Consider the following 26,318-nt stretch of genomic DNA (forward strand, 5'->3'; position numbering starts at 1 on the left):
CTACATGCCAAGTTTAATTGAAATTTGTCATAGACATTTTGATCATTTTACACACTTTAGATAGCTAGCTACCTTTTTTTGAATAAAATATGACAAGTTGCTTTAAACGTCGTGTCTCAGAACAATTCGCAGCTTTGTCAGTGTGGGCCGACATTCTGTCTAAAAGCGGTCGAATATTCTTGAATGTTTGCACCCTTGACAGGCAACGCCTGTATTTTAAAATTACAGATAACCCTACATCTGTCATAAAAATAAGAAAAAGGACCCCCCTGAGAGGCTAGGGTGTTCTCCAGCAGAATGGAAGCAGGGAGAGGGTGGGGTGTACGAGGTTTATTTTAACTGCGAATAAGTGCTACAGAAGGGGGGGGGGGCTAGATGGAGCACGGTGGGAGGAGTGGCGAGAGAGTGAGAGAGAGAGAGAGAGTGAGAGAGAGAGTGAGAGAGAGAGGGGCATAAAGTATGAGTGATTGTGTGCGCGCGTGCAAGGGAGAAAGTGGGCCGTTGCTATAAAATTTGTTAGCAAGGGCGCTCTTGTGTTTGTTGGTGATCTTGGCTTATAGCCCGACAGCGTTTTATTTGTAATCGAGGCATGCTCACAGACTTCATGCAGCTCTCGGTGCCTTCTCGGCTTCCTTGTGTTTGGAAGGAACCCAGCTTTTGCCGCTGACATGGATAGAGCTGTGAGTGGCTTGGTTGGTCTCTCTTTCTCTCCTTTCCATCTCTCTGTCTCACTCTCTTGTTCTCTCTTGCTAGCTCCCTTTCTCCCTCCTCCTCTCCCTCTCTTTCTGTCTGTCACTCTTTTGTTTAGCTCTGGCTGTCATCTGCGTCTCCTTCTCCCTCCTCTTCTGACGCTCATGTCTCGCTCGGGCTTTCTCTCGCTCTCTCTCTCTGGTGTTCTCTTCTAGCTGTCCAGCTAAATATGGTTTCTTGGGGCAAGTGCAGCGCTGTGGTCAGCCCTACGCTAGCTGCCATCATGCCCTCACCACATGCGCAGTGGCGAGAGCGAATGTTTGCTGCCTAAGCTGGGGAGGAGGCCAGTGTAGGGAATCTGTCGTCAGCTGATCGTCTGTGCTGATATGTTTTGGCATTTGCTTTGTAAGATTCGGAAATGGTTTGGGGGTGGGGTGGGGAGCTGTGCTTGGATTATCATGTTCTCTGTTCCTGTTTCCACACTGGTGACTCGTTTTGGCATTGCCAGCAGGGCATTCTGCCCTTCTGTGTGTGTGTACACTGTGCCCAGTGTGCAGTGTGATGTTGTGTTTGGGTACCCTGACAACCGAAGCTGATGTTTCTCTGCCTGCTAAACACTCCCCTTCTCTAAGCCCCAGCCATGATGTAAAACCCTGTCTGTTGTCTGTGTTGATCTTTGAGCATTCATTGGCTATGCATCCCCCTCTCCTTTCCCATTTGCAATGAGCACTTTTTTCTGTCTCACTAGCGCTACTATTCAGGCCCCACATAATGTGCTCACTAAGATGTCAATTTGATTTACTATAGTAACAGCACCAAGAATACAGAGAATACTAAGAAATCTACATATTCCACATTTAGCATATCTTATTTCATTAACATCAACCAATCAAATCTTGGGTCCTCAAATTTAAGGCATTTCACAGAAGACAGATTAAGATTCCTATTAAAAGCTTGCAAGTGTAATATGTTAAAAAGTTGGTTTCAGCAGCTGTTGCCTTGTGCCCTTTTTCCCAGGTTGTGTTGGCAGACTCAGCCCTCCTAGTTTGTCTGCTGGTGTGCGTGTGTGTGATGTGACTCATTATTCTGCTTTGAGTGCAAAGTCACATGGATGAGTGAGGATTCTGTCATCCCTGACGTGACCAGCTGCTTTTTGTGCTGGTTTCCCCCACCTTGCCAGTCTCTCTTTCTTTTAGCCTCTTGTTTGCTGACTGGCAAATGAAGGGGCAGCTGCAACTGAGAGACTATCACCACAGGAGCTAATTGTGGCAAATATAGTAGGAATTCTTTCTCAGATGGTGTAATTGGCAAGCATTCTTGTCTTTGTTGCTATAAGAGCTTTTGCTCATGGCTGCCTATTAGTGTTTGGTGTCTAGATTACAGACAAATGTTATTTTGATATGAGGTGATGGGTCAAGGTGAAATATATGGACTCAGGCTGGATATTTGTTTAAGCATTCTTTGAAATTCTTTTCATTCTATATATTGTATATTGCAATATATATCAATATTGCAATCAGTTGTCAATTACTATGTTGAAAATCCAGGCTAATGAGTTCATTTGTTTTTTTTACTTGTATCTTGATGTTCCTTTTCCATCTTGAGAGTGGGGGATTTGCCTAAAAGAAACATGATGGAAAAACTTTTATAGTTACTAGGTCTATTCGTTATATAGTTCAGTATAGCATGAATACACTTATTTTCACTTAAAGCCTGGCTAATATAAAATATTATTAATATTCAGGATGCTTCCTGATTGACAAATTTGTCTCGCATGCCGTCGCTTCCATTTCACATGCCACTTTGGCTTTGATGATGGGAATGCAGTGGACACACCGATGCATCCTTCTCTCTCTGAGAGTGCAATACTGAAGCCCATCAATGTTGTAGAGCCTTGCTGAAGACTTTGGTACCCTGCCATGTCAGAATGAAATGCCATGTCTGTGCCTACAGAGAAGACCTGTGGTTAAGCTTTTTGCTGCTCTCTTTGCTAACCCTTTGTGAACAGTTATTTGGATCTTGAGTTCATTTTTTATTCTGTTTTTAGGACGTGCACTGGCAGGTCGATTGCTGCTTCCAGAGCAACCCTACTTCTCCACCAGCTCTTTTCCTGTAACATAATTAATGCTGATTTTAAGAGAACATATTAAAAATGATTAATACAAAGAAGGGCTAATAGCTACACACAATCATGTAAGTATGTTCTTATAAATATTTTGATGCCAATCAGCAACCTTAACAAACAATTGACAAAAGCATCAGTTTATTAATTTATTCAAAGTTCTAGTTACGGCTAGGGGATATGGCAAAAATATGATCAGTCAAACTTTGATTTTGCTGCCAGTTTGAAGAGACCGATAATGACTGAAGCCTAAGCATTCATTAGGTAGACTTTAGAATATTTTATTTGCAAAAATAGAACAATATAATGTAAACATTTTAACTGCAAGCATGCTTTATCTGCCTTGAAATAAAGTAACATTAAATAACATTATGTACTGCTTCTACATCTCTCAAATGTTTTAAAGGTAGAAATCTGTGTAAAAAAATGCAAACCTGCAAACCAGTAATTGGTACATCCGAACTTGTTATATCATTGAAACTGTGCTTGTTATAACCTTGTTCTTTTTTTTTAAATCACTTTTCATATGGGGTAATGGCTGCAAGAGATGATATGACTTATTGTTTTGGTACAACTCCACTAGCATTGGTAAAACATGGATGGGCAAACATTGGCTGCGTTTTCCACACTGTGGTCAGGGGGATGGAACCCTTTCAGGTGATAGAAAAGATTTGTTGTGTTTCCAGTCTTGGTTTGCACCAATTAGCAACATATTTTGCAAACTGTCTTGATATGTGCTTCATTACTTTTCAGATACCCAGACCACTTCCATATAACCGATGTTTAGAGGATGATATGAGTTCACTTTCACTTTCGTTCCAGTGGCTAGTTCCACTAATTTTTCCTAGTGTTCAGAGTTTTCTTCAGTACTGGTACCTCAAACAATGGTTGGTAGGAAATAGACATGCACTTTGATATGCAAGCCAAAACAGACTGACTGGCTGTTGTCACATTTATTTCTGCTGTGTGATAGGCTGTTGCATTTATGCTTATCAAGTAAAAATGTTAAAATCATGTCATCATATTATTGTCATAAATTTGATCAAAGTTCTTTTCCAAAAATATTGTTGCTCAGCACTATCTATAATCTCTCTAAATATTTAAACTATGACAAACAAGACTTCTAGCAGAATAGTCAGTAAGAATTCAAAATATAATTATAACAAATAACACCAGAATATTAACTTTAGCATGACTTAACAGAAACCTTGAAATTCAAGTCTGATAAACACTTTTTGTCTGCTCCATTCTGACACTAAAAGATGAAGCTAAAGTAGTTCAAAATAACAGCGGATGAGTTCTAAAGACTGCTATCTCAGCTTTTTGTGTTATTTGAGAATGTCATATTGCGTTATCACTATGCCGAAGATGCACTATGTGGACAAAAATATTGGGACACACCTCTGAATCATTGAATTTGTGATGCGTAGGAGGTTAAGCAGGATGCGGGGATGAGTCGTGTAAACAGGATCACACGTTTTAGTTATACACAATATTAAAGACGTAACTCTCAGGCTATCAAATCCAAACACCAACAACAGTATCACGTAAATGGTAGACTTTTATACACGCATACTAATGACACAACGAGGAGCAGGTTTGGAACCCGGGGGGGTACACCGACGAACACACACACACACACACACACACAGGGAGACATTTGGGAGGAGGGGCCGTACCGTGACAGAGCCCCTCCTCGATGGTGCGACTCCTGGTGCACCAGCCTATCGGGCTACGGCCCCAAAACCAACGCCAAATGGCAAGGCCAGAGGACCGAGTGACCCAACACGTGCCAGCGTGAGCAAGACAGAGGGGGGTAAGGACAGGGACCAGGACAACAACAGACACAGGGACGGACACACGCACAGGCACAGACACCAAGGGGGACAAAGCAACTGGGACAGACACAGTGACAGGGATGGGTACAAAATTACACAAGGGATTATTAAGGAGTCCAGGTATGCCAGTAAGAGCCCCTGGGCTGTCCCCCAGTCGTCGGCTGGGCTGAAGTCCAACCTGCCTGTGGGGGATCGCCCCTCGCCGATTTGGGAGGCGGTAACTTTTGCTGCCCTGTTTCAGGAGGTGCACCTGCTACTTTGCCCATCTCTGGGGTGGGCACTGGTGTCGCTTCCCTCTTGCCTCTATGAGGCAAGGGACACAAATTCCAGGGTTGTGTGCCCTAGTGAAGGGAGTTTCTTCCTCGGATAAGGTTGCCACTAGATGTTTTGCACAGGATGGCTTGTTTGCATCTAAGCGATACCTCCTGGGCAGAGCCTTGTGCAGTATCGTAGGTGCCGGAAGCTTGTCGTTTGTGGAGATGGCAGATTGAATGTCACTGTCAGTGGGAGGATCCCCATAGAGGACCTTCTCCACCTCCATTGGCGGATCGTCCACATAGTCAAACCCCAAGTCCGGCCGCAGACTGATGTTGCCGCACTAACCCTCTATCTCCACAATCCGCGTAACCCTTGTAGTAGTCCATGTAGGGGTCGTAGGACCCAGCGGAGTCCACTTCTGAGTGCCGATCCTCGTAGTCCGGCTGGGGTCTGTAGGACTCCGCAGAGTCTGATCCTGAACCATACTCAGGGCCCCCCCAAAATCGTCCAGTGGCTTCCTCTCCTGTTGTGGGAGTATGGAGTGAGGCCAAGATGAATGAAGGTCTCTTTGAGGACCTTGCGGAGTCCGTTCTCCAAGTACTGGACCTCATTGTACCAGTCCCGGTAGTCCGACATGGTTTCGTATAACTCCGCCGAATCCGCACCTGGATCACACTCAGGGTCCCCCCAAAATCCTCCAGTGGCACTCTCCCCTGTTGTGGGAGTCTGGAGTGTGCCCAAAAGTATGGAGGGCTTTCCTGCGATGGCTGTGGGAGGGTGTTTAGGTCCTTTCTTCTCCTTCCTTTTTTTTTTGCCTTTCATCCCAGGCATGCTTTTGGTGGTCGGTGTTTTTGTGACGCGTAGGAGGTTAAGCAGGATGCAGGGACGAGTTGCGTAAACAGGATCACACTTTTATTTACACACACGCATACTAATGACACAATGAGGAGCAGGTGTGAAACACGGGTGGCCACACTGACGAGCGCGCACGCACACACACACACGAACACACGGGGAGACGTTCAGGAGGACGGGCCATACCCTGACAGAATTCAGCTGTTTCATTCAGTTTCAGTTGCTACATGTGTATAAAATCAAGCACCTAGCCATACCGTCTGACTTTACAGACATTTGTTAAAGAATGGGTCATTCTGCAGAGCTCACTGAATTAGAGCGTGGTATTGTAATATTGTATTGCTATTGTAATAGGATGCCATCGTTGCAAAAGTTTCTGAAATTTCTTCCTTCCTAGATTTTGCACAATCAGCTGTGAGTGGTATTATTTAAAAGTGGAAGGGTTTAGGAACCACATAACCATGAAGTGGCAGGCCACATAAAGTTACAGAGTGGGGTCGGTGAGTGCTGATGCACACAGTGCGTAAGTGGGCTTTAACTGTTTTTCCGAAACTCCCCGGCATTAAACATCAGCACAAAAACTTTGTTACAGGAGCTTCATGATTTGGGATTCCATGGTTGAGCAGCTGCTTGTGAGCTTCATCTCACCAAGTACAATGCCAAGTGTGTAAAGCACACCGCTAATGGACCTGTTCTGGAAACCTGTTCTGTGGAGTGACAAATCACGCTTCTCTATCTGGCAGTCTGATGGATGAGTCTGGCTTTGGGGAATGCAGTCAGGCATGTAACATTCTCCTGGCATTGGCGCCAACTGTAAAGCTTGGTGGAGGAGGGATAATGCTATGGGGTTGTTTTTCAAGTGTTGGCCTAGGCCCCTTAGGTCTGGTAAAGGGAATCTTAATGTTTCATACCAAGACATTTTGGACAATTGTATGCTTCCAACATTATGGGAATAGTTTGGGGAAGGACCTTTTCTGTTCCAGCTTGACTACTTCCTTGGGGAACAAAGTGATGTCCATAAAGGCATGATTGGGTAAGTTTTTGGTGCGGAAGAATTTGACAGGGCTGCAAAGAGCCCTGACCTCCACCCCTGTGGGATGAACTAGAATGGAGATTGGGAGCCAGGCCCTCTCAGTATCTGACTTCACAAATGCTCATTTAGATGAATGGGCAAAAATTCCCAAAATCCTTTGGAGACGCACTCAAAAAATCTTGTGGAAAGCTTTCCCAGAAGATTAGAACATGTTAGAGCTGCAAAGGGTGGACAAATTCCATATTAATGCCTATAGGTTTAGAATGGGATATCATAAAAGTTAATGTAATATGTAGATGTGCCAATACCTTTTTCCAAATATTGTATATCTTTCAGCCCTAGTGTAGGTCCTAGTTAGCACTTCTCTGAGACTCTAGCTGTATCTTTACTACTAAAGCTGGACACGGTTTTAGAAGTTGGGCTGCATAATATGGTGAAAAATGTCATGATACAATTATACTACCAAACATAGTGACATGCTTAGCAATATGTTAAAAGCACTGTGGCAATCCCTTCAACTGATATGATAAAACATTTGACCTGAAATTTTTAGAAAAATTACTTGCGCATGTTGCTTCACGTGAAAGATGTGACTGTTTTGATGACTCAAGAACCCTCCTCAGCAAAATCTGAGATTGGGTCAGCATGCTCACAGCACACAAGAAATGCTTTAATGTGTTGCATAGATCGTTTGCATATCGTGGAAGCAAATATTGAGATATTGATTATCAGATGGTGTACAGTACAAAAAAGTGCATTAGACTTCTGCATCTGTGTGCTGGATGTGTATTTTGTAAGGATGAAGGATTGGTGTGAGCAGTGAGCAGAGGAGACTGATTGTTGTGTACTCCTCCAATGTGAGCTGGATTCCCAGTACATTTGCTTCTGCTCTTGAATTACCCCTTTCTCTGATCTGTGAGCTTGTAGTCCCTGCAGACACTGCCTCACACTGTGTAGGCATCCTTTCTCTGCTCCCCTTTAGCCACCTGACTAGCTTCTGGTCCTTCAAGCCAGTTTGAGTGTTTAAATGATAGCATTTTTAGGGCAAATATTTACAAATGGACATTACTTGCATGCTTATATCTATGATCACATGTAGTGTTGTTTTTTTCATGGCAAAAGTATTGCATAAATTGCTTTAAATAGAATGCTCTGTTCTAGCAGGCATGCTATAGAAAGGCTAAATTCTTTCATTTGTCACATCGTGAAAACTGAATTTCCCTCATTTTGTTAAAACAGAATTTTGAAGTAATATTTAAATATTGTTGAAATTTCAAAAGGCAATATCTACTCCCCAATCTATGCAGTCTACATATGAAATCTAAGCTGCAAAAACATGTTTGGAAATCACTGTTTCTGTGTCACGAGAACAAACTAATTTCTATATCTCTGCCTATTTAGTCTACAGAAGTTTAGCCCCACCCACATTGCAGTTCTAAGGCATGTTTCAGTATGAAGAGAGGTTGAAGAATGGTCTTGGAAAAATGAATTATGACTATTTTTGTACCATTAATCAACAAAAATGTAAGTGGACATCGAGGAAATACCATATATAAAATAATATGGGCCCAGTAACTATGGACATTGTTACATTAATACTCATTATGTAACAATGAGCTTATTATTTAGACTTTTCCTAAACTTTGTTTTAATAAAAAACCCAAGTACAGAAAAAAAGTACTTTTGTGCTGTTTTATAGCTTAACTACGCAGTTTTATAAGGTCACTTGACAAATATCACTTTGCAGTAATTTTGAAATAAAGTTTGTATTTAGAACCAAAATCATTTGTGTAGGATTGCCATTGTATATGGAAATGTGTTATTCAAATAAACTTTGCCTATGGTATAGTTGGAACTCTGCTTAATCATTAAATCTTTAAAATATCAAACACCAAATCAAATTTTGACCTCCCAAAATTGAATAAAAATTGCACTAAATCTGAAAATGTGAATTGTTACACCCTAGTAATTTTTAGTGTTATTCAGCCCAGTTTTAATCATTTTAGGCACAACAAAGTGTTGCAAAGTTTTCATACATGCTGTGATTTTTATTTCGATTGTGGTCTGCATTAACCACACATTACAAAGTGCTCAAATAATCTGAAGCTACAATTTAAACAAACTAAAGTTCTAAACTTTGTACTTTATTGATTAGTAGCCACCACTCTTGAAGCAACCATAGTGAAGAATTGTATGGAAATCACTAGTTGCATTTGCTGCTTGGGAACCTGTGATGCAGATGATCCATGGACATGAACTGTGGTCAGGTTGTTGCAGTGACGGTCACTTGGGCAGCATGAGCACCTCCTGTTCATTCAGTGTGGGGGAGGGGAGCTTCTGCAGACCATGCTTCCATGGGCAATCGCGCTGACATTAACAGAATTTTTGGGACGTAAGGTGATCATGTTGCATCGTGGAAACTGACCCCAGTAATGCAGTATCCACAAGCAGGGAGTTGCACAGTTGAGTATAAGGGTTGCACTACCCAGACTCCCATGCTCCAAGATAGCCTTGAAAGAATAGTCTGGTATATGGTATTCCTGGGGGTTGGGCTGTGGTGTGAGGTGGTGATATGTAGCTAAAACTACAGAAGCGTCAAACATGTTGTTACTGCAGGAAATGGGCCAGGAGGAAGTACAACAAATGTACATCATAGACTTGACTGAAATAACTTGCAGGTTTAAAATAAGTATTAGTTTTTTTCTTAGGTTTTTTTTGTTTGTTTGTTTTTTTTAATTAAAAAAAAAACTTCTGTAGTTCTTTAAAAACCATGTTTTTTTTGGAAGCATATAATTCTTACTATTTATTGTTGTAATTAATATCTTGTTCGCTGAATATAGTAATGTGCATTCTATTTTGATTTCTGTATCATTATAGCATCCTTCACTGATGTCATGGTGAACCCCAGAGGGTTAATAAAGTATACTGCCCAAGCTTGAGCTGGTACTTAGAGCCATTTTTAGGGTAACATAATGCAAACGTCAGATACACTCAGGCTGGTACTGTTTATGTGAAGGAGTTTCACATATTTATGTCCTGCAATCTATTTAAACTTTAAGTATTGTGGCTGCGCTATAACCAAAAATGGTTTGAGTTTGAAACGGGACTAAAACGATTTTGTCCCCAGAGCCCCACAGACACAATGCTGCTGAAGAAGGAACAGAAAGACGCTGAGCTGGACCGGAAGATTGAAGCTTTGCGCAAGAAGAATGAAGCCCTCATGAAGCGCTATCAGGTGAGGTCATTGGATTGGACTCCCTAGACTGTTAGCTACTCGCAAACTGTTTTGTTTCAGAATACACTAAATTTTACAAGGCTATTCTGGGCAATAACGTTAGATTAATGTTTTGATGAGACAGATAGCTGGTTGTGTTTTATGATGGAAAGTTTGCTATAGTCATATAGTTCTCCCTTCACAAAGAATTGTATAGAGTAAATGTGGGCCTGAGAATCAGAATGTGACCAATAACACTGCTCAACAATGGTTTTGCTTGCTGCAATAAATACCTGTTATTTATTTTTGCATGCTGAATCCATGTGTTTTCAGAATCACCTTTAGTTAGTTTTTGGTTCCAGTATACTCATATGTCATTATGTATAGTATGAAAAAGCAGTACCAAGGAAAGAGGATCCCAGTGTATGTGAGTGGAGTGTATCTGCAGAAAAGTGTTGTGTAATCACTCCATTCCACCTCCACTCCAGTTTTTTCTTATTCCTGCAGTCCCTACACTCCAACTCCGCTCCAGTGTATCCATTTCCCATTCTCCATTCCCTTTCAAGCCAGATAAAATGCTTCTGTTTTAATAAAGCAGTAAGCCACAAAAGGCCATGTTTTTCAGTGATTTGATCACAGATAAGGACGTTCTGGACACAAGTAACGTGTTATTGAAAACAGAAGTAGGCTGCAAAAGGCTTTGTTCATAAAATTGTTTAAGATCCCCCTCCCACTCCAACAATAATATTGTTGTTTTTCCTTTTGTGCATCCTACAGGGACACTTCCCAGTGCACAGAAAACTGTCGTGTTTAAGATATGTCTTGTTAAATTCCAGTTATTTGTGGTAGTGATTACCACACCGTGCTCATGTTGACCATTAGGAGTTTTAGACACTTTTATTTTTTTATCATTTACGTGGACTCTGTTAAAAATACCTAGACAGCTCCAATCTTGTTAAAATGTTAAGTGCAACTTAATTATGCGCTATTGTTACGTGTTGCCCTTAAGTGGTACTAGAGCCATCTTGGAGCAAGACAAAACCCCAGTGCTCTGACTTGTGACAGCTCGCTCCTCATTCCAGGCCAAACTGCATTGCTTTGCTCCCTGCTCCACATTCATGCCGCCCCTCTCGCATACTCTGGTGGATTCCCTCTATGGTAGCAGACTACTGCTTGACTACTGCTGGAGATGCTATGAGGCCAAATATAGGCAAAACTCATACACTGTACATTTTAGAAGTACATTTGTACACATTTTAAATGCAATAACAGCCTTATTTATGAATGTTACATTAATTATATGTAAAATTTAACTACATATCACTAAATCGCATGAGATAGAACATTTCTAAAAACAGCTTTGAATTTTTTTAAGGTCCACCTTTTATATAATTTTGTTGTACAGTCTAGTATAGTCAATGCTGTAATATAAGGCAAATTTACAAGGTTAGATCTTTATTGGTAATTGTTATTTTAATACATATTTTAATACATTTTAAATTGTGGCATGCCATTCAAAATTTCCCTTAATCCAGGAATGCTAAACCCCATCATGCTGCCATGTTGGTGAAAGCCAGAGGGCCCCAGGCATGTTGCTCAAGACTAGCTTTGTTTAATAGTTAGCACCTTTTAACATTTTGAAGCAAAGTATTTAACCCATGTCCAGGGCTACAGCTACTAGAGCCAATCTTTTTGGAAGCAGTCACACCTGGCTGTGTGCATTGGTTGACTCTCAGCTCCATTGTGTCTTGAAGGAGGTGGAGGAGGATAAGAAGCGGGCAGAGCAGGAGGGCATGGCTCTGCATAGCCGGAAAGGGAAAGTTGAAGACCTCATCATCACCATCAACAAGTCCCCAACAGTGAGTGGCCTGGTGCCCTTCTTCATTTGATGCTGACACCACCTCCCAGCCCCCAATTCATGATTCATGTGGTACTGTATTATGTATTGTTTTTATTTATTGTTTTATTCACTTTGTGTACTGAAATTGTTTACAGAGATTGTCTGCTTTTCCATGACGTTGTGGCCAACACTGTATGAAAGCTGGCAAAGATTACTCTAACTGGTTATCATTAACTTAGAATCAGTAGTATTTTTGAGTTACATGTTATTTTGAAGGGTTTTAATACTGTGAACAGCCAACTGCATGTCCTTATAGAGTATTCTGATTGAAATCTGGTAAACCTTTGCAATGTATTATGTTGCTGCCAAAATGCCTAGAGGGACAGCCTAGAAGACATTTTTACTCACTAACTGACTGAGTGCCATTGTTCAAATGCACATGCACAAGGCATCTTTGTGCATCTATGCAGTAGCTAACTTGCTGGGCATCTAGCTAGTTATTGGTGCACACAAAGTGATTAGCATTTTTTATATGAGTAGTTAACACCCCATAGTTGACATGTGCATAAACAAAAGATTCAAGGGAAAAAATGTATTGTTCATGTACAAGTAATTATTATTATTTATTTACATGGAGCCTTTCTCAGACTCAAGGATGCTTTACAGACAGATATCGGCTTTTACAAACACTCACCATCCATGTTTTTGGACTGTGGGAGGAAACTGGAGACCGCGAAGGAAACCCACACAGACACAGGGAGAACATGGAAACTCCCCCCAGATAGGGACTCAAACCCAAGACCATAGCGCTGAGAAGCAAATATGCTAACCACCAAACCTTGCCCTACTTTGTAATGGTTACAAAGTGGACTAATCAATTCCTCTTTTTTTCCCCTATTCTCTTGTGGCGAAGGAAAAGCGTGTGGTGACCAAGAAGGGCTCAGGGGGCACAAGCCCCAAAAGCCCACAGGAGCAGGGAGAAACAGGGTCTGCCATTTTCAGTGCTGGCCGGGGCAAACGGAGGCAGCTGCTCGTTACAACGTCAGGAAACACCAAGGCAAGTCCTGAACTGTGTGTGTGACATATGCCTGAATTAGCAATGCAGTTTTCAAGCTTTGATATGGGAACCATGAGATGAGTAAGTGTCCTCATGCTGTGAAATGGTTTAGTTGGCAGTTGCCATAGGTACCTGTTTCTTTTGAGACTGAGTCAGGTTTAGCCTGTGGATTGGTTTCTGGAATAGGCTGGATTTTATAGTTCATTTGAATTGCTATATGAAGGTTGTGAAACAGCTTGTGTAAAACCGCTCCATTCATGTAGCGAAGGAAATTCATGCATGTGGCACAACAGACTACAATTGATGGAAATCCTTAAAATTCCCTAATTGTACTAAAATAACATACTTAAAAATGTTGTGATAAGTTTGAGTATCTTTCATTTGGTGTGAAGTGAAGTCTGTGAAGGTCTGAGACCTGCCCTGTTGTCTCAGGGGAAGAGGGTGGTCAGTGAGAGAGTGGACAAGAGTGGTCCTACAAGCCCAGTGGGCACCAAGCTCCCTATTGAGGACAAGGAAGGCCTGGCAGAAACTACTGCAGGTGGATGGCATAGCCTAAGCACCAAAGGAGGCACACAAGCCCAGGTGTGTGTGTGTGTGTGTGTGTGTGTGTGTGTGTGTGTGTGTGTGTGTGTGTGTGTGTGTGATTTTTTTTTTTTTTTATATATAATCTGCATAGACATTATGTTCTGGCATGCTGCTGTTTAACAGTATTATGTAGTTTAGTGCTAGGTCAATTCAGTTCATTTTTATTGTGGTTGTACATGTACACCGATGTACAGTATAAGGTAGAATGAGGACAATATTCAGGATCATACAGCAGACATACCAACATCAAGCGCTCTGCTGTGAGAATGAGTTGCTGTAAGATTAGATGCTTTCTGTGAACTGCCTTATTGTTCTTGAAGCTGCTAAGAGCCATATGCACAGGCCTTGTATGTTTTGCCCTCGCCTGAAACTTTGGGCCCGTGCAAGATACGGTGATAATACTGTGCATCCATGCACTGCAGGGCACACTCACATCAAAGGAAGCCTTTCCCATGGTCTCTATGGTACAGCCACGCTTCAGTCCTAGCAAGAGTCAGTGGTCCTGTTGTTGCAGCCTCTGTTGGGTACAGTACTCTGTCAGCCCCTTGGTACCATTACCTTTGGAGACACATTGTAAACAAGTCCATATGGATAAATCTCAGTTTTGCTCCCTCTCCACTTAACTCCAAACTTGCCCCCTTTTTTTAAATTCCCACTGCCTTCCTTCACATTGACTTGCGTACTCAGCTTTCTTTGTCTCAGACCCTGTTGTGCTGAATAGCTTCTAGACATGAAGGAATGTCCTGCACCCCACAGTCTCAAGAAACCCAGACTGTTGCACTTGGGGGGAGGGTCTGCTGAGACTAACCATTCTCAGTGCCACCTGTGCTTTTCAGAATTCAGCAGAGCTAATGTCTATTCAGAACCATGAAATAACCATGATTCAGCTGTTCCAAGTATTCCACTAAAAATGTAGTACTTTTGTACCACGAAGTCTACTCCTTTTATCTTTCTGTCCTCAGTCCATTAGTTGGTACCTTTTGCGACATCTGTTATATCAAAATTAATTTTGAAATGAGATCAATACCAATGTGTTTGAAGTTTTTAGTGGCCGTTATCACAATTGATAGATGGGTTCTTACTTGTTTGTATGCATTCTGCTTTGACTTGCAGCAAATCCAAGCATTTTCTTGGCATTGTTTTTCTGTAGCATTGCACAGCAGGGTGTGCTGGTTTGGACTGTAGATTTCTGTCTTGCTGATGAGAGACTCCATTAATACTAGTGGGAGTGAAGCTGAGTCACAAACGAGCGAGGCTCCCTGAATTCCTGAGCTACGTCACCAAATCGTTGGGAGCAGATCACTGCAGGATGACTCTGGTGATGGTCGTGCTGCAGTGTGTCAGTGCAGACCAGATGCTTGAGAGGTGCCATTGCTTCCGCTTCGTCTGGGACTGAGTGCATGGGACAAATGCGATTCACATACTCCCAGTGTGTAGGCTAGACGCAACCACAAAGAGGAGAGAAAAGGAAGGCAGCTTGCTCTCTGATTCAGCACCTGCTCATCATGCTCTCTGTTCTTAATCTCCTGTCTCTCTCTCTCTCTCAATGGCATTGCTTCCTGACATAATCAACAGTAGGTTTTTAATCTAATTAACATTTAGCTGTCTTTGTTCTGAAAGGCCAAATTATGCAGCAGCTGAGAGGAGAGGAGAGGTGGGGTTCCAGAATTGGCTGGCTAAGAGGCTAAACATGTCTCAGTTTGCATGTTTGTGCTCTGTGCATGTGTGCACTCACAAGCATGTGTATTTATTTGTCCCCAAGCAGTGAGTCTGACATTCTCTCTCTTTCAATTTGTCACTCTCTCGTCTGTCTCTGTGTTTTATCTCTCCTCAAACAGTCTGACACCTTTCGTTTGCTTTGTGTGTGTTTATGGGTATAGTTAACATAGATAAACCATATATTGTTCCTAGTAGATCAGCTACAGTATTGTGTCTATAAATATTTTCCCCAACTATTGTTTCCTGAAATGAAAGGAGAATGCTATTGTTGATGAAGTAAGCCTTTTCTAAAGAGACTGGTTTTGTCCAGGTGAGGGCAGTATAACCCTTTATCCACACGTGCCCTTTATGTAATATTTACTTTTGTTATTTTTATATTTTTCCATAGAAACACAGACAAACATGCAATGTTGTAAAATCATTCTTGACTTTTTTAAATGTGTATTCACTTCAAGTGAACTTTATTTAACGACTATGTGGAACACTATTCTGTTTGGTCAGTCAGGGCATTCTAAGGTGTATGCAGGTTTGCTTTTTTTCCCCTTTTTTCTTAGTGGATGCTTAACCAGATAATAAAATGCGTTCAGTACTGATCTTTGTGTCAGGTCGTTGAGTTTTAATTTTTTTCCTTTTCCCCTGGTAAGTAGCCGTGTAATATGTAGGATAATGTAGAGTGTTTTAATGTCAAATAAAACACCTCCAGGGTTGATCAAACTTGACTGCTTAGAGGAAGTAAGCTGTAACTAGGCCATTGATCATGATCTCTGGGTTTGTTATTATAATGACAAATTGGCTTTACATTGTCTCTTAGCTGTTATATGTTTGTTTCTACAGCAGTTGTTTCTCTTATGTTTCTATGTTTCTTTCTCTCTGTCTCAAGGCTGGGAGGAAATCCGAACAAAAGAGTCACACTGAGGCCAGTTATGGACTTGGCGAGTATGATCCCTATCCTCAGGTGAGCTGTTCCTTTCTCTCCATCCCTCTCTTACGCTCTCTGTCTCCTTTCTTTGTTGCCTTTCTATTCCACCTCTGTCTGCCATCTTCCTGTCTCTCCAAGTTTACCACTAGTATAATGCCATTCAGAAAGGTTGCTTCGAGTGCTAATGTCACCCTAATGTTTCTACTCTTTATAAAAAAGAGGTACATATTTTTTTGTGATGGTGATGTATGTCTTGGCAGTAGCAGAAACCAAAAGACCTTATGCCGCAATTTGATATTGGCCAGTACTAGTTCTACCACTTAAAATTAAAAGAGCAATGCAAAGTTTTTAATTACTGGCCAGGGGCAGGTATGAGAATGACCTTAAATTATAGAAAATATTACTTAAACAGTACCACTAGGAAGGTTTTGCCCAACATAACTGCCCATGTTATAAGGGTTTGAGGATTTAGGTCTCCTTCTAGGGAAATGTTTCCCATGAATAAAGCTGTCTCTGCCCATTTTGGTTGATCTGTGCATGTTCCTCTGTTACTCAGTACTTGCTGAGAACACATCCACCATGCAGTGGTTTATAAATTACATTTGGTCACGTGTTATGACATTTTAGGATTTAAAATTTCTACCACATGTAACATGGACAGCTGAATTAGCTTCCGAACTGGAGAATAGAAATGGAGAGTGTAGTCTGAAATGGTCCTCCTATAAGTTTCTTCAGCATCATTTACACTTAACTATCACTTTTTCAACATATTTATGCTTTCAAGAAGAGTTTATAAACAAGACAAAAATGTACCATATGCAGTTAGCTTCAAGAGTGGGGTAAGCAGTGGAGGCCCCTGGTCTAGCACCAAACCATCACAAGCGTATGAAACATCAACCTCATGTGGACTGATATTTAAAAGGAATTATTTTCTTGTAAGTGACTGATTACTAGAAGTAACAATATTAATTGATTTCTGAATGGTTTGATTGGCTATCCCAAAGCCCTTTGAAGATGATGAGCCCACACAGTAAAGACAAGCTGAGGAAAACTTTACTGACTCCATACCCTTTTGGATAATTTCAATTTTGGAAATTTCATTCACTTTATGATCAAGACCAGGTCATTTACAAGTGTCAACAATGTACCATCTTACCAATAGCCTGTTTAATTGCCATTTTGAAAAAAAGGGTGATTTGCATGTAAATTTGCATATTAATTTATAATATTTTACATCTTGTGTGCAAGGTATATCAAACAGATGATGTGGAGATTTGAGCACAGCAAAATTATTTTTAGTCAGTTGTAATGAATCCTATAAATAATGATAGCATTTGAATATGGAACATATTCATTGCTTGCGGACATTCATAACTTACTGAGGCAGAGATATGTTCGTCAGCTTATGTGATTAAAGATACTTGCTTTTCTTTATGATGTTATGAGCTTAGTTTATGTTTTTTGGGCACTGTTCTAATCAAATACAATTACAGCTGTACTGGATTTAGTCCAAAACTGGAAAAGGCACTGATCCAAAACCATATATCGAAGGTGAATTGATTTAAATAAGACAAAATGGCATTTTAGCACTGTTCACTGCCATAGAACCATGACAAACAGTGATTTGTTTTAAGTCCATTACATAAAAAACGATGACATTTCCTGTTTGGCTGTGAAGTACAGGAAGTTTGGGGAAAGAAGAAAGAATATCCAAACAAGTAAAGCACTCTCCCTCTCTAAATTCATGAAGTTAATTAATATATGGCTTTAGTGTATTCAAATCCCAGGAAAAAATGCTGTTTGCCATTAGCCTGCTGAGTTGGTGGACTGGGAATTTTGAATAAGAAGCTGGAGAATAAGCTGTAGACTTCAATTATTTATTTGGCTAGAAAGAATAACTATCTTACAATTGTTATCATATTACATTTCTATTGGTTTTAAATGAAGATACACTCATAGTACAGTATCCTCTCTGCTCACATAGTGCCTGGTGTGTAGCGGGTAGAACAGCGATTTATCACTGAAATTCACAAGAACAACAATTACAAGGTCAATATTAAGTTCATGTGATATTACTGTTGTGTTCAATAATGAAAGAAATGCAGATGATCTATAGTGTAAATTTCAGCAGCCATGCTAAGCAGAGAGACAATGTGATGGGGGGGGGGGGGGGGTACAGTACAGCTGAGAACCAAGAGCATGATGACAAAGGCAAGAAATGTTCTCACTAAGAGAGACACTGACTATATGCCAGTGGAAGGAAGGAAAAATATAAAATGCTTTAGTCTTGTAAACACAGATTTTTTTTTAAAATAGTGTTATTTATATTTCTGTCAAATATATGAAATTATAATGTCAGATTGGATCAGTATTAATATCAACATTCAAATGCAAGATATTGGTATCAGGTCCATACAGAAAAGTTGGTATCATGTCATCCCTATCTGAAACCATAATGTACATTTCTTCTCAAAATGATTATGGCACAGAAGGAGTTTCAATTGACAACTGAGCAGTAGGTATGATTTTAGAGATGGCTGGAATTAATCTATTTTTAACATGACACTGCAAATTATTTTATTAGCTTAATATGATTTCTTGTAAATTCATGTCGTACCAGCTTTTTTCCCTTCTAAATCAACAAATAAGCATTATGGCACAGGACCAAGTTGAGGGTGTGAACTGCATAGTGGAACATACACTTTTCATGCAGACAGGGAAGTGTGAGAGATTGCTAACCCAGAGGCCTATCCCCTGAGAGGAGGACACCGGACTGTCATGCGTGCCATGTTGCTGACTGTACCTAGAGGATTGCTTCCTCTCAGCCTTCACCTGATTTTACGTCAGAAAATACCTCATACTTTAAAGGCACAGGGAACCTAAATTTGCCAATCTTTTCTTCTTCTAGGTTAGACTTTGTAACTTCTACATAGATGTTATCACAATTTATGCCTTTTCTGTGAAATTGGGTGTCCCAACAACTCAAGCCTGGCTTTTGTAAATACATTTTTATCATTTTACGCTCTGTTCACTGGAATTGATTTTTTGTAGTCTAATCTGCCTTATTTGTTCATCACAATCACCATATATATTAGACTGCAATGAGGTGACTATTTATGGTTGCATTGACAAAAGTGCCAACAGTTACGGTCAAAATCACAACTGTGCCAGCCCTGCCAATGTATTAGGCCAGATTTCCTTTGTTTGTTTATAATGTGTGTGTGTGTGAATTCCCATCACTGTCTTAATCAGGTATTTTCTTGTTTGCAAGAACATGAGCCTCATTCCTGCAAATGTTCCCCCTTTGGCAGTTTGCTTATTTATCTGATGATGAATCCAAATGAGAAGCAACCTCCACTAGAATTTTGGCCTCTTGATTTTTTTTTGTTGTTGTTGTTGTTTTAATGTGTTTATTTATTTATTTTTGATTCCTGAAAATTGTGCGTCTTGTGGGGCATGCATGACTGCTGGCTTACTCTTCACTCAATTTTAGTCAACAGATGGCCCCGATACTGTGGGCAGTGCTGACCTTGACGTGGCCACGTCCCGTGAAGGGCAACTGGAGTATTTGCGCTGGAAGAAGGAGCGTGATGAAATCGATAAAGAGCGCGTGGCCCGCCACCGGAATTCCCAAGGACAATGGAGGAGGGCCTGGGACATGGACAAACCAGAGCTTATGTAAGCTGCTGCTCTCACTGCCCTGTGCATGATGCATGCCCTCTGTGCCCTTTGTGTGCCTTGCCTTGGCTTGGGCATTCATTTGAGTTTCATTGAGCTTGTTTGCTTGATTCCTTTTTTTTCTTTGCCTGTTGAGCAGTTTCTGTTGCCATGCCTAGTTGCCTCTTTAAATAGTGATAAATTGCTGTTTTGTGGAAACTGACTTGAGTCTTTCTTGTGTGCTAGTGACTTCTTGGCTTTGCTCATGCTAAAAATGGCATCAAAAACTAACAAAAAAATATTTCATGGCTAACGTGCTAGGATTTTCCAGGTGCATGCAGGTTTTATAAACTATGTGTTTTCTGCAAAGGCATTACTAATCCAGTCAACAAGACTTGAAATGTGATTCATTAAAGCAGATTTTAAAAAGAAAAACACACAAAAATAGAATAAATGAAAAAATTAGAAAGATGAGTGCCTCTAATCTGACACACCTTTTTTTGTTGTTGTTGTTTGAAATAATGCACAGATTCCAAATGGTGTACTCACTGACTTTCAGCTCTTGAGCTGTTAGCCACGGTTGTTAGTCTTTTTGTTTGTTTGTTTTTGGTCCATGCTCATGCAGACATCACTGCAGAGCTACCTGTTTAGTTTTGGGGGGTTTTTAAGCATGAAAGCATGATTACGCATGATAGTTGTTATTCTTCACTTTAGCTGAAACACAGACATTTTAAAGCACTTCAGACAGACTTCAGTTTTGTCAGTTCACTTGGGATGAAATTTTACATCAGGAGTGTTCCACAGTTGTGGAAAGTTCAGATGGTTTTTGTTGCTTCTTTCTTTCTTTCTTTTTTTGACCGTGTTTTGGCTAAATCTTTTTTGACCGTTTTGATTTCTGAGTGTAGTTGTGTAGAAATCCCCTAGTGACTGTTGATATTATTATATGACAGTAAGTTTGAGGGAGCAAATTTGAAGCAAGTTTTATGAAATGTCTGTTAATGTAAGAATAATAACAAAGTTGGCTAACCTTTTAGAAAATACACATTTAAATAAATGAGCCCTTGCAATAAAAAAAAAAAAATACATATCCATAGACTGTTCTTCTGCATTCTACAAAACAAAAACAATAATGCAATAATGCTTTATAAGTTTTATTTTAATATGCCCACATGACTGAAGTAAAGTAAGTCCAAATAAAACATATTTAGCATTTTAATGAAATTTTAATGTAAAGGTTTTACAAAAATTGAAAAAGTAAAATAACTGATTATACAAAAAGGGGAAATGGCTGATGTTTTTTGTTTTTTTTATTGCAAGGACTCAGTTGTCACCCCTGGAATATCTATCTACCTAGTGTAGCAAGAACAAGAGTGGCAAAGTCTTTCAGATCAAAACGCTTAACCCATCAAATACAATTGTTCCATCAAAAGCTGAAGGATGAAAAAATTAATATTTTGTATACCCAAAATTGTGCAGTTTAAAATGGAGGAAAACCATGGGTTATCAACATAATGAGTTAAAGGAGAAACCAGCGAGAAATGTAAGGGGTACCAGGTATGTTTCGATCTCTGTTGTGCAGTATATTATAGCAACTTTGATGATAGAAACTAAACCCTTGCATCACTCATACCTCATACTTCATTTTTATTTGAAAACTTTTTAGAACACTCTTTCTTAGTCATGCAATGACTAACTTGACTGTCTGGCAAGTAGAACTTGGGAGACCATTATGGGCTTTGGGACAAAATCAGGTCCACAGCAAAATATATTGCAGCTGGACTTCCAGCCTTCTATGGCCACCATTTAATTCCTCACCATTTCATCACTTTATGGACAGGTCAGAGCCCTGGCTTCTAGTCTGTTTCTGTGGTCCGTGAGTCTACAGTAGGGTTTTTTTTTTTTGTGTGTGTGTAGATATGAGAATGTGGAAGGTCTACTGTGCAATAAGTGCTGTTCCAGTGTTTAACACTCCCATGTCTGGACGTTCTCAACAGAACAGCATTTGACATACTAAAATGATTCCCTTCTGAAAAAGACATTGAGCATGAGCCTATTTTTAGAGTGGCTTAGAATGCCTTGCCTTATTTGGGATTGTTTGTAAACCCACAGTGAACTGAAGGGAGCATGAAATTGAGGCATGAAATGTTTGAGTACTGCATACACACAGAGGATGACTGTTGAATGATTAACAGTATTATCAAAATATTATATTTTTTAGAAGAGGCTTTCTAATATGCTTCCATAGAAAGATACCATCCAAAATGAGAAAACTAAGTGGACAAATTTCACATAGGCCTTTATGTGAACATCTGAATTTTGTGTTGCACTTGTGTATTAGCAGTGTGACACCTACTTGCACACATTATTGATTGACCTGGTCCACCTGGATTGCCTGTCAACAAATTCTCTTTACAGGTTTTCTGAGAAAGTGCAAGGGACACCAAAGAGAGGAACACAGAACAGAGGTGAGAGCATTGATATGAAATCAGTCTTTAGGAAACTAAACATTTTTTGATGGTTGAAACGGGTCCACTTGCAAAAGACAAGATATGGGGGATCGGGAAAGGGAGTATAGAAGTAGGGGTCTTTCTCACTTTTTTTCAAAACCATTTAATTTACTGATTTTTATCTCTTGTGCAAAGAAAGCCATAGTATGCAATATTGTTTGTTTTGAAGGAGGGTGATCACACAAAATACTTGAGAATTTTATACGTTACTTAAGTCTTCATTTATTAATTAATAACTGTTCTCTGGAATACCAGGAGGTAGAAAACCAAGAGGGGGGCATTTAAGATCCTTGGCAGCAGAATCTCGAGGTAGGCAAATCTTATGCCCAATCTACAAATTATTTCATTTTTTTACTTTCAACCCATGTGCCCTGCTGGCATCTTTGCTAACTATCTTATAATCTCATAATGGCCACTGCCCTTTCATCTGACTCCACCTACACATGTTTATAATCTCCTACTGGTCCCTGCCCTTTCATCTGACTCCACCTACACATATTTATAATCTCCTACTGGTCCCTGCCCTTTCATCTGACTCCACCTATGCATGTTTATTGTGGTATGTTTAAATGAAATTTGAAAGTGTTCATGATACATGGGGACTATTATTAAAACATGTTTTGTTTCCTAACACTTACTAAAAGATCATTTGTCTTTCTTTGTGATGTTCTTGTGTGAACTGCAGTGACCATGCATAAGCCACAGGTCAGAAGGAAGTAGAACACAGCATCTTGTCTTATTTCATGTAACATCAACCACATGTGTAAAATTATAAAATCCCATGCTTTTAAAATTTGTAATTTCAATTATATTTGTCACTGAAATGGAATGCTCTGTCATGATGTTAATGTTACATGCTGCATTGTCATATTATTAAGGTCACCCAGTTAGACAACATGATAAGAGAGGGAAGAATGTTCCTGTGGTTGGCAGCAAAGCAAAAGGAAAGGATCGTCTGACGGGCAGAGCCCGGAGGTGGGAGAAGCTGTGTAACACACATTTAGTCCTGGACTGCTTTTTCGTGCTTCCAATATTACTTTAATAATATTGTAATAGAAATTCTGATCAGTAAGCTAATAATTTTCTACCCAAGGCTGCTTAATGTTTCCATAAATACTTTCTTAGTTTTCAACAAATTTGGACACACTAAATATGCATAGCTACATTAGTCTTGGTAAGTAGACAACTTGGCTAAATATTAAATTAGATAATTAGCTAAAATGAATAGATTCCTAAAATATTTTCACTTTTATCCTATAAAGGTCCATTAGTGGTGCTTCCTAAAGAGTTGGTCTCAATAACTGTACAATCATGAGTGCATACTCGTACAAAACACTGACTAAATACTACATTTCTGTTGTATCATGTTGTCTGTTCATGTCCACTGAAACTGAAAGATGAGTGACGGGTGTTATTTAATGTTTGCATGTTAGTTGCAATATTGGCCTTGTAAAGAATGTTGTAGTATTTAGTAATTTTGAAAATCTTTTTCAAAAGTAGAAGTGTGTCTCCTTAGTTTATCTAAATTACAGGCTGTTATTCCCTTATGTCTTCCTATTCTTTAGTAGTATATGCGATTGGTTTGTTACTGCAGTACTTGATACAGCTGTTAAAAAGTATACAGATATATATTTTGTCTTTTTTTCAGATGGGATGCCAAAACAGAAGAGGAGCAATTACAGGTTAGTTTTGTACTGAAAAAGTAAATAACTGAATACCATTTTCAGTTATACAAAAGTTTAATAAATACCATCACTTGAGTGATGTCATCACTTAACTCATCAATATGAGATGCCCACAAAGTGGGCATATTAAAATTAAACCTAGTACTCATATTGAGTTTCACATAGCAAAATGTTTATAGCACACAAAGTAATAATGGCCACATTACATTTTTTGTAAGGTAAAATTGTGTAGAACTAGTGATTAAGGGAAATGTAGTTCGCTTTATAGGAATAGTCCTACAGTACTTTTGAAACCCTGAAGTGATTATTCTGTAATTCTACAATTCTATAATGATGTGATGGTTCTATAATAAGTAGAGTAAACCTGATCTGTTATGAACTGAATCTCCAGGCATGTTCTGAGACCAGTTTAGAAGAGTTTTTGGAGGAGCTGGATGCTCTTTGTCATCCTGAGGTTGACAGCAGCACTCCAGATGCTGATGCCCTGGAAGCAAAGCCTGGTGTGTCTGAGACAGTTGCAACCAACAGCCTTGTCTCTACAGATGCAAAACCAGTGTTTCAACATATTCCTACAGCATCAGCCAACTCGGAGACCTTGAGCTCCAAAAGCGCTGAGAAGAAGGTCCGCTTTTTGGAAGACATCATTCAGTTAGCGTGCGAGAAGAGCAACAACACTGACACAACAGAGACCAAGGCTTGTTCTTTAAAGAACACCTTACAGGCCAAATCAGCTCCTGCAGAGGGGGATACACAGCAGGCCTCCGAGTACCACCAGGAAAGTGTTAAAAAATCCCAGGAACAAGATGTCATAAGCATGCTCTTCACTGCTGTCCAAACAAAAACACCAGGTCAGGAAGATGCCCAGGAGACTAGTGTTAAAGAACTTGTACAACCACCTCAGGGCTTCCAAAAGGAAGTAACTGGGAACCACTCTAAAGGATCACCCTGTTATACCCTCAGTTCTCAGAATGGTAGCCATGCTTCTGCTTCCACTGAACAAGAACTACTTCACCCTCTGAAAAATAACACCTCCAGAAGTACTGGTACGAGAGCATCCATGTTTAGCTGTAGCCTTCTATAGTTATTGATTGAAAAGTCTGATAGGAGGTAATTTTGCATTGGCTTTGTAGACTATTTTAACTTAAATAAGCCAAAACGTGTATGTTCTGTTCTATATTGGGTATCAAAAGCTGGAAATGTGATTTTTGTGTTTCCTAACTTCAGGTTTCCTAGTTAAAGAAATATTTTAGCATTTTTCAGCCTGCCACTGATATACTTTTTTGCCAAGAATTAAACATTTTAAATTTAAAATTAATCTGATATTGGCATTTCTGCAAATAGTTATAACTGTCTGTGCATGTGTATTTATTTTTACAGCATTGGCAGAACACTTACAGTACTAGAAGTTTAGTACTGTAGAGTGTATGCTTCCTGGGATTCAAATTTTAGTGTTCATCATTGATAAAATTGCTTTTCATTGTTTAAGTATAAGAAACTGGCTGATAATCAACTGACCTTACACTACAAATAAGGTAAATGTAGAATAGGTTAAAAAAAAAGGAAAATTCTTAAATTAGAAGATATTTGTTCTAGACCTTTTTTAAAACTAAAAATATATTTTAGCATACTGTGTGGAATTGCATTGTAGAATTGGCCAATGTCAGGACTAAGGTGTACCAAGATGCATAGCATGGTAGGGTTTGTGTGTTTCTTCTTTGCAATGAGAACATTGCACTCTCCTTTACAGAGGAGCTGATTGACTCCAGTCTCTCAGTCTTGAGTTTGAAGCCTGAAGAGCCTGTCCCTGACCACAGCACTAGCACTGATAAGGTAGGAGAAAATTTCAAATGATGAAATGGACGTGTAGATGGGTAAAATCAAAGACACTCTATTGTAATGATGTGCATGTACACAGTTGTAGGTGAACTCGGGCAATAGGTATCACCTAGAAGATGTACCACTGAACTAGAACCAGGCTTCCTTATGTGGAGCATGGTTCAAATTCATTTTCTTTTTTAGTCATGAAGAGGCTTGATTTAGTGAAGCTTTGACTGCTTGCTGATCAGAATTAGTCATTTGACTTGCAAATCAGAAGTGTCCCTGACTTATGTGGCTGAGCAGTCCACTGAAGCTCCAGTAGAGAGTTCAAGTGATTCAGCAAGAGGTTTAGAAATGGCATGGTACATGATAAATGGTTCACTTCTTTCTACATCAAAAAGGCTTGTACTGGTGCGAAATAAAGAACGTATTGGAGTTGCTACATCGGTTTCCTATGCCAGATGCTTAGGTTCAGCACTTTCAGAATTATTTAAGTGAATCCCCACTTTGTATGATAAAGG

General features: G+C 39.8%; 1 protein-coding gene across 5 annotated transcripts in view; it reads left to right on the forward strand.

Moving 5' to 3' along the window:
• The first annotated feature begins 423 nt into the window (after window positions 1–423).
• The window catches only part of ccdc9b (coiled-coil domain containing 9B), a 28,444-nt gene continuing 2,549 nt past the window's right edge, over window positions 424–26,318 (forward strand). Inside the window, exons 1-14 of one of the 5 annotated variants that reach the window (XR_014125488.1) lie at window positions 424–680; window positions 9,924–10,031; window positions 11,765–11,869; window positions 12,764–12,907; window positions 13,340–13,489; window positions 16,092–16,166; window positions 19,624–19,808; window positions 22,203–22,252; window positions 22,550–22,603; window positions 23,173–23,269; window positions 23,943–23,976; window positions 24,371–25,022; window positions 25,357–25,511; window positions 25,727–25,809. Coding sequence is in view for 4 of the 5 variants with exons in the window: in XM_035532823.2 (XP_035388716.1) it covers window positions 669–680; window positions 9,924–10,031; window positions 11,765–11,869; window positions 12,764–12,907; window positions 13,340–13,489; window positions 16,092–16,166; window positions 19,624–19,808; window positions 22,203–22,252; window positions 22,550–22,603; window positions 23,173–23,269; window positions 23,943–23,976; window positions 24,371–25,022; window positions 25,727–25,809 (1,749 nt within the window). In the remaining variant the exon portion in view is untranslated. Of the gene's footprint in view, window positions 681–2,737; window positions 2,884–9,923; window positions 10,032–11,764; window positions 11,941–12,763; window positions 12,908–13,339; window positions 13,490–16,091; window positions 16,167–19,623; window positions 19,809–22,202; window positions 22,253–22,549; window positions 22,604–23,172; window positions 23,270–23,942; window positions 23,977–24,370; window positions 25,023–25,356; window positions 25,512–25,726; window positions 25,810–26,318 lie in introns of those variants that run through there. The other 4 variants (XM_081721196.1, XM_035532823.2, XM_035532825.2 and 1 more) reach the window with 4 other exon arrangements.

Source organism: Electrophorus electricus, chromosome 10 (genome assembly GCF_041902795.1).
Source record: "Electrophorus electricus isolate QZ-2024a chromosome 10, ASM4190279v1, whole genome shotgun sequence".
NCBI lineage: Eukaryota > Metazoa > Chordata > Actinopteri > Gymnotiformes > Gymnotidae > Electrophorus > Electrophorus electricus.